We start from the raw sequence: 8,415 nt of genomic DNA, 5'->3' as shown, positions 1-8,415 counted from the left end.
CGCAGCACAGCACGCCCCAGCGGGAGGCGGCCTTTATTGCATGCACAGCGGGGGCGGGACTGAGGAGCGCGCCTCTTCACCGTTCAGCCGCTGCTGCGGCGTGGCGGAGACCGCAGATAGTCCTCCAGAAGGCCTGTGGCCCTGGGGGTGGAGTACTTCATGTGGCAAACGGAGATATTGATCCGGAACCTTTATCCGTCGTACAGCGATCGACGCGTGGGAATCGAACCTGCAACCTCCTGGTTACCAGCCCGTGTCCTTAAGTGTGAAACCACAATACTGACCTTCCCAAGCCTGAAGTCCAGGCCTGGGTGATGAGTTTCAGACAGTTTTGTATTGTATGTTTTGTCCATAAATACAAACCTCTCACAGTCTGTCTCTCTCTCTGGGTGTAGTTCATCTCTTTGTTTGCTGGGGAGCTGTGTTTATCACACACTGGGGCTGAGAGGATAAATCATTAAAAATCTATTAACACTGTGTTTTATCTACAAATCTTTTGGGCTGTTTTAGATGGACCTCTGCACTGTTTTATGATATTTCAAATCATATTTCATGATATTACTGCATCTCCTTGTTGGTGTCAGTGAAGCACATTTATATGTATCTGATGTTGAACACCCAGCAGAAGGATCCAGAAATGTGTTTCAGGGCATCATGCTCAGATTATGCTCAGATAGTCTTTATGTACTGAGCCGGTGCAGATGATTTACAGATGAGTAACTCTGCACAGGATCTGTACAACCTTGAGCCTGTAGGGCAGCGGTGGCTAGTCACTGAGAGCCAGAGGGTCTGCTGGTTTTCATCTTACCCAGCCCTTAATTGGCGGGTTAAAGCAGTTGGTTACACAATGAAGTTATCCTTAACCGAGTTTCTTGGGTTCACTTGGGTTAATGTTTGTTGATGTTTACGCTGCAAACACAAACCAGCCGACCTTGCGGTTCTCCACAGTGGCAGCCCTATCCTTAAACGTGACCGTTACTCGACCCACCCCCCCCCCCCCCCCCCCACCCCCCATATCCTCCAGCGTGCTCACACTGTCCTCTACCCCCCCCCCCCCTCCAGCCCAAGCCCTGGCCTCGGTGAAGACCTACACCTGAGGAGCGGTGAAGATGGAGCCGTGTGACGCGGGTCACCCTGCGCAGACGCCCGGCACCAGCTGCGCAGACGCAGACGCAGACTCCGCCGCGCACGCAGCACCGCACAGCGGGTTTCGCGCTCCGCACCCGAGCTCCTCCACCCTCACGCCTCAAACTGTGACATCACTTCCCCCACACCATGAGAAAATAGAGGACACGGATTATTTCTTCACATTATTGCAATTATTATCATGATTGATGATGATATTATTATTATTATTATTATTATTATGTTTCTTTCATTCTTTTGACGTGGGCCTTGGTGAGAAGCCTCAGGTGCCCATGAGTTTAATGCTTTTTGAAGAATGAAGGCTGTACAGGTGTACATACAAGCACCAGAGTGATCCTTCACCCACCATGGAGACCCATGGCACCTTTTGAGACACACACACAGACACACACACACTCTCACACACGCACACGTAGAGAGACACAAGCAGTTTTATAGTAACCATTCAGGAGCAGAGACGTTCTGCTTGGGTTTTATTAGTCTTCTTATTTTAGTTCAGTCTGGTTTTTTTTTCTTTGTTTTCTTTTTAAACCAATTGATTTTAGTTATGATTTTACTGCTCGTTCTCTTATACACTACACAACTCCTTTTTAGCAATCCAGTGTACAAAGCATCTTTGTTTTTATATAAAAAAAATATAAATATATAGTTGATTTATAATTCAATAAGGTGCCACTTTATTGCTGCAGATGGACAGTTTTGTAATATTTTTTGGGTTGTAATTATTTATACGTCGGGTGGTCTGCAGTTCCTGTCGCACTGTTGCCGACGCACACATGAATGTTCTGGCTTTAAAATCTGCTTCTATATTTTGTTTTCTATTGCTGAGATCTATTTAAAAAAGCGAAGAAGAGGTTTTAATAGGTTTGGTTCTGTTTTTTTGGCCGGTTTGGAGGCTTGGACTTGGAGAAGAGAGTAGCACATGTATAAAGCAATAAGCAGGTTTTGTTAATCCAGGACTGTGGTTTAGTGTACAAATGTAATTACAGAGAGTTCATTGTGTATATACTGTATACCATACAATGAGCAGAGCTGATATAACTATAAGATGCTACTTATTAGAGTTAATATGCAAATGTTCATATCTCATCTGTTTTATATCATGTTAAATAAATGTTGATGTTCTTACTCTGCTGCAGTGAAGTTCTTTTCATGGTGTAGGTCGTTAAGTCGCATACGGCTGATGTGTTTGTCAGTCTGACTGTCCTGTGTTGTTGAGGTCAAGTCCACTGAGACCACAGCAGCCTCGGAGGACTAAGCACTTTTACATTGCCATTCTGTTCTTTCACACTTGCATCAGAATTCAAACGACTATCAAAAAGATTAAAATACTATGCCGTGATGACAGTGCACTTTACGTGCGAAACGTGTGAACAAAAAACAGCAACGTGTTTTTGCGTCTGATCTCGTGAGGAGTTGTGTGTCCTCATGTTGAAGTTTCACAGCGTGCTCTCAGCAGATAGAGCTGGAGAAGCACTGTTTGCATGCGTAGGCGGTGGATAACTGTCCTTGTACTCTTGATAAAAAGCAGGATGCACTAATTGGGGAAAAATATTGTGAGTGGAGCTCTCTGATACACACTGGCCTGGCTCCCGCGCATATCTCAGTAGTGGCGCGGTTTCTCAGCATTATATTTCTCTGTAGTAGTGCGGTTTCTCTCATCGGGGTGGTTTCCAGTTTGTGCTGTAGTGTCAGCAGATGGATAGATGGGTAGTTGACCTGACATTTTATTCATATTCGAATAGCAGAAGAGGGGGGGGAGAGGCCACTTTGTGGGTTACCTTAGGGAAGGTGTGGCCGCTGGGGAGGTTTCACCTCGATGGCAGTGCGGTTTCTCTCAGCGCCGCCGCTGGCTCTGTCAGTAGCGGTGTGACTCACCTGCGCAGTGTGGGGGTGTCTCTCAGCTGGGCTGCTTTTCTCTCAGCAGCAGGAGAGGGGTGGAGGCCTGCGTCTGACAGAACTGCACTCCGGGGAAACGGCGGAGGAATCAAAGCCGCAATTAAGAGAAAACGCTCTCTGAAGAAGAGAGGAGGCACGGCCTACGCATCGCAGCGTTTTAGAAAAATGCGTCTTAATTCCCGGTAAGGTTGTTGTATGCTGTGTGTGTGTGTGCGTGCGTGCGTGTTTTTGTGTGTGTGTCACTTTAAAATGTCTGCTTCGACTCCCTGGTTTGGGCCCAGCTCTCGCTCAGGCGTGTACATGGGAACCGTGCTGCTGAAGGGTAAGTGCTAGCCCCCCAGGGATTCCAGTGTTCTCTCAGGTGTGCAGTCACATTGATCCCCTCAGATCTGCGATTATCTGATGAAGTGGAAAGGACCCGAGTCCGGGCTCCGAGCCCCAAAAGTACTCAGGACTCAAGACCCCGTGATTCAAGTGCCTTCTCATCGATGCGCAGCGTTTTGCTGAAAGCCGAGAGAACGGGGATCGATATCACGCTGTGTGGAGATGAAGTCACTGAGGGCCAGAGGGGCCAAATCGGAGGAGCGGAGAGGCCGACCGAAGTCTGGCCCTCCAGCGTGATCTTTGGTCCCGTACTCAGTGCCCGCCCCTCTCAGGAGCTGGAGTAAAACACTCCCAGGCAGTTCTGGGGAGCGGAGCGTAATGAGCTTGTTTTCATAGCGCTTTTTAATGAGGCCGTTTTTTGCCTGCGCCAGCTGTTCATTGATCTGCAGTGGTGGGGAAATAACAGATCAGTCATTGCGCTTTTTTTCACCGGCTCTGATAACTTTGCCTTGTTTCCGTCGGTTGGGTTTGTGTATTAACCCTCGTCCCGCCTCCTCCTCCCCTCCAGCCCGGCGTGGCATGGCGTGGGCCCTTGCACCCTATCAGAACCCCTCGGGGGGCCCAACCTTCAGGGACAGAACCACATGAGGGGGAGGGGAGGAGCTGTGTCCATGGCAACAGAACTGTCACTCTTCAAACACTGTGAGGGAATAAAAGAAATGTGAAATTGCCCTCTCCCTATATCTCTCTCAGTGCGTTCCATCTCCCGAACGTCTGATCAGCGCTGATTGAAAGTACCGCACTTCGGCGTTTATGTATAGATGGAAACATTTAGCCATTAGTTGTACAACTTTGTAAGGCTCCCGTACTTCAAAAGTGTGTGCGTGCGTGAGAGAGAGAGGAACTGGCACACTGCAGAATCTCTTCCATGTGATCACAGCTGCAGGAGGGATTATGTTAACCAGTCTCAAGAGACCCTGGTTATTAATATTCCTGCCTGCAGCGTCCCAGTGGGTATTTTCCCCATCTACCTCATGGCTGTCACGGCTTTTATTTTTCAGTCATAATTTCCAGTTTAATTTTAACCTGGGCTTGCATACTGTATGCACAGTCAGAGCCTGGCTACCTTATGCAGTGTCCTACAAATTCACATGTGGTGTTCAACTGTTTAGAAACTGTGTGTGTGTGTGTGTGTTTATATATATATGGGGATTAAGGTGGTCAGTGTACACCTATAATGTATACACAGCACATGTATGCATATATTCACATACATACGCGCGCTGTTTATACTCACCAGCATGTGTATGTACAGACGGCCAGTTTATTTTTTATTTGCATTGGTTTGTGCTTTAGTGAATGATATGCTCATAAGGATACATTGCCGCATTTGGAGAACCTGCCACTAACAGTGAAAACACAGTAATCCCTGCTGAGGGTCTGGTGTACCCTAAATGTTGACACAGTTTAATTTCCTGCGTGAGACGGGATTGTGCCTGGTCTGCTGCAGCGCTCGTGTGACTGCGCGTACGGAGAGAGGGAGACCTGCCCGCCCCCTTCCTGTGTTCGTCTGACTGAGCATCAGAGCGGTTTGCGTGCGTGCTGTACTGTGATCTCGGAGATCACCGTTGTGATGGAATCACAGCCCTGAGAACGCCGCCCGCGGAGTCGCGCTGAATCGTCCCCGGCAGCTCGGCGGAGGAACTGGCTTTGAAGCTCGCCCAGGGCCCCGCACATCACACGGCAGCGAGGGACCTGTGACATTTTGTCAAGGTGCCATTTCCAAATTAACTTTTTCTTTCCCCCCACCCTCAGTGCAGTGAGCAAAAGCCTTGTGTTTTAAAAGGGTTGGGAAGGGGGGGAGGGGGGGGGGGTGGCGGCAAAGAAAGTCACGTAAACATAATCCTTGAAACTTCTGTGTACTCAGATAGAGAAAAGAAGAGGGAGAGAGAGGGAGGACCGCACATCTCGCTGTAATATGCAGAATATTGAACTTTGTGGCATACTGTAGGCCTAGACATCAAGTACCTTATTAAATGCATAAAAAGGCCATTGTTTACATAAAAGCTCTACTTTGACCTCATTGGACATGACCCAGTTGACCCTCCTATTACAAGCCCATTTGTTCAGACTTGTTTCTTTGGTTATGTAAATGAGGCTCACTCTGGCATTGTCCCTGTCTGGTGCAATGGACAAGGGCAAAAGATAAAGATGAAACGACTACATTTCCCATGAGGCCGAGTGCCTGCACTCATGATCCCCTCTGGAGCTTTGCTTGCATTCCAGACTGTCACACTGCACTTAGTTCTATGCAGATTCACGTGCCCTTATGACATCTGAATGGCTCATCCCATTCTCTGCAAGTGCCACATGAGGCAATTCTTACAGTATTAACTGTAATTCATGCGGAATCTTGCACCCTCTGATACAACTGTCGCATTATGCAATGGGTAAGCAGCAGCAGCAAGCAGCATCTTTTTCATTTCTTGAGTTTTCCCTGGGGGGTCATCTCAGGGTCAGAAATAAAGATATTTTTAAACTGATATTCCTTATGAATAATCCTGTATGGGGGCAGCACCGTGGTGCAGTGAATAGCACTGTCGCCTCACAGCAACAAGGTACCGAGCTCATGTCCTGACCACGGGCCCTTCTGTGGGGAGCCTGAACATTCGCCCCGCGTCTGCGTGGGTTTTCGTCAAGCGTGTCTGCTTCCTCCCACAGTCCGAAGACAGAAAAGTTTGTAGACTCTAAATTTCCCGAGGATATATATGTCTCAGTCAATGGTGTGTGGGCCTGGCAAAAGAATGGCGACCTGTCCAGGGTGTATTCCTGCTTCTTGCCTCCTGCATGCTGGGATGGACTCCAGCCTGCCCACCCCCACCGTTTGTGAAACAGACGGATGGATACTCATGTATGTGCATACAATCATAGCACATTCTTGTGATTATGTATGGAAGACAACTATTATGTTTTACTACAGTACTTGGAGAGACCTTTGTTTAATATGAGAGCTATAGCCTAGAGGAGTAATGAGCTAATGCGTGTTCAGTGAAGCGATCTAACTGCCAAAAGGGAAATCTAGTTAATCACAGTTTGTAATGGTATTCATCCGACCAATTGCCTGGGTGCATGCCAAATGATTGCTGATGAGGGTAAACGATGGTGTTAATGTGTCAGATGGTTGTTAGTAAAAACAAAAATCAAACCTCACAGTGCCAATCTACAAGCAGTGACCAAAAATGTGGAAACACCACAATGGAGTCAATGGGGTGTTGGGCTACCATATGCCACCAGTACAACTTGAATCTACTGTGGCATAGAAGCTACCGTCGCCTGGAATTCTGCAGGAGGCACCGTTCTTCCAATAGCAAGTCAATCAACTGCTTTGTTGATGGAGGTGGTAAATTCCATCTCTGACATTGTTCCACAATCTTCCAAAAATTCTCAACTGGGTTCAGATCTAGTGACTCAGAAGGCCATGGCATATGGATAATATCATTATCATGATCATCAAACCATGCTCTATGTTTAGGGGTATTGTCATCCTGGAAGACACCCCTCCCAGCTGAAAAGAACTGCTACAGCATGCGGTGAAGGTGATTGCTCAGAATCAATAAGTAGTGATTAACATTCACCTTGCTTTCAAAAGAATGTCAGGAAAACACACCCCACACCATTACAGGACCACCAGAGCCCCTCTTTATTGGAAGAATGCACTTAAGCTTTTAGGTGTTTTTAATTGTGCGACGCTTGTTCTTTTGACCATATCGCATTTCTTTACTGCTCTGCAGTTCATTGCCTGTGCTCTTTGCCCCACTGTACTTGCAACCATGCATTGCCAGGTGTAATGAGTGGTTTGTGTACTATGATATCCTGCCCTGTTGAGTTCTCAATAGACCGCTCTTCATGGAATTGCCTTCGCATGCCCTAAATTCAAAATTGCAGTCAATTTATTTAGTTACTCTTCCTGTACTGTATGCTAGAATTTTGAGCGTGGTGTAGGCCACCTGGATTTGCCTGCTGCATAGGTCCCATCCCAATCAGCACCACTCCTCTAGGAAGGCAAATGAAAATTCAAACTCAAAATAACTTTTTTTTAAAAAGGAGAGTAGGACAGTCCACCCTACTTCAGTTGTTTTACTTAATACTGACATAAGGTAGAGAGGGGAGCAGACAGAGAAGGAACCACAGCTGGGAAACTGAACCGCTCCCTGTTGGGAGAATTGCATACGACCAAGAGTTAGCTGTTCTGTGGACTGTGCCAACACGTCTTGTCCAAAAGTAACTGTTTTAATCTAAGGTGTAGCTGGCTGTTTATTCGGTGAGATGTGTTGTGTTCACCTGTGCGACACTGATGCAGTCATCCTCATCAGCCACTACTGATTCTCACTTACAATGTGGCTCAGTATGAGGTGCTCTCATTGTTGCTAAGAGACACTATGGAAAGATGATTTGCACAATATCTCAGTTTCAGTATCTCACTCTCTCTCTCCCTCCCTAACTCCCTTCCTCTCCACGTGTTCTCTTTTTCCTCTTTATTGAAGCTGAGGGACTCTAGATCTACCCTCCGCACATCAAAACTTACGGCTTAACGGAGACCATGGTTGCTGTGGAAACCAAGCGGTTTCCCGTTCCCCAGGATTCTGTGTAACAAAAAAAATCAGTAAATAAATAAAGATATTGTGTGTCTTGTCATGCCGTATATGCTTCAGCAATGAATATTCAATGCCTGCTACCAGAAGTTACATAACCAAGAATGGCTTGACTCTTAAACGGCTTCAGCAGCAAACAGAAATGCACTGTTGTGTCCTTACTTCCTACCTTCGAGAGGATTGGCATCCTACCTTGATTTGTGTATGAATATAAGTCTTGTGAGGGATTAATAAGGCGCTAGAAATCTCTCTACCATCTCGTACCCAGATTATGACTGCTATTGGATCCAACCCCAGTGGAACTCACTTTCACAAATTTTAAGAGTATATAATTATCTCACATACGAAAAAGCAAATAAAAACAGGTATTTGTTGACAACAACAAAAATTATTA

At 46.6% G+C, this 8,415-nt stretch overlaps 1 protein-coding gene across 1 annotated transcript in view; it reads left to right on the top strand.

Moving 5' to 3' along the window:
* Positions 1-2,275, top strand: part of plekha5 (pleckstrin homology domain containing, family A member 5) — a 189,158-nt gene extending 186,883 nt beyond the window's left edge. Inside the window, 1 exon segment of the mRNA XM_035425822.1 lies at positions 1,063-2,275. Coding sequence (XP_035281713.1) covers positions 1,063-1,097 — 35 coding nt within the window. The 3' untranslated portion in view covers positions 1,098-2,275.
* The last annotated feature ends 6,140 nt before the right edge of the window (positions 2,276-8,415 follow it).

Source organism: Anguilla anguilla, chromosome 7 (genome assembly GCF_013347855.1).
Source record: "Anguilla anguilla isolate fAngAng1 chromosome 7, fAngAng1.pri, whole genome shotgun sequence".
In the NCBI taxonomy this organism is placed as follows: Eukaryota; Metazoa; Chordata; class Actinopteri; order Anguilliformes; family Anguillidae; genus Anguilla; species Anguilla anguilla.
The sequence above is the reverse complement of the archived record's forward strand: the minus strand, read 5'-3'. Positions and strand labels throughout refer to the sequence as shown.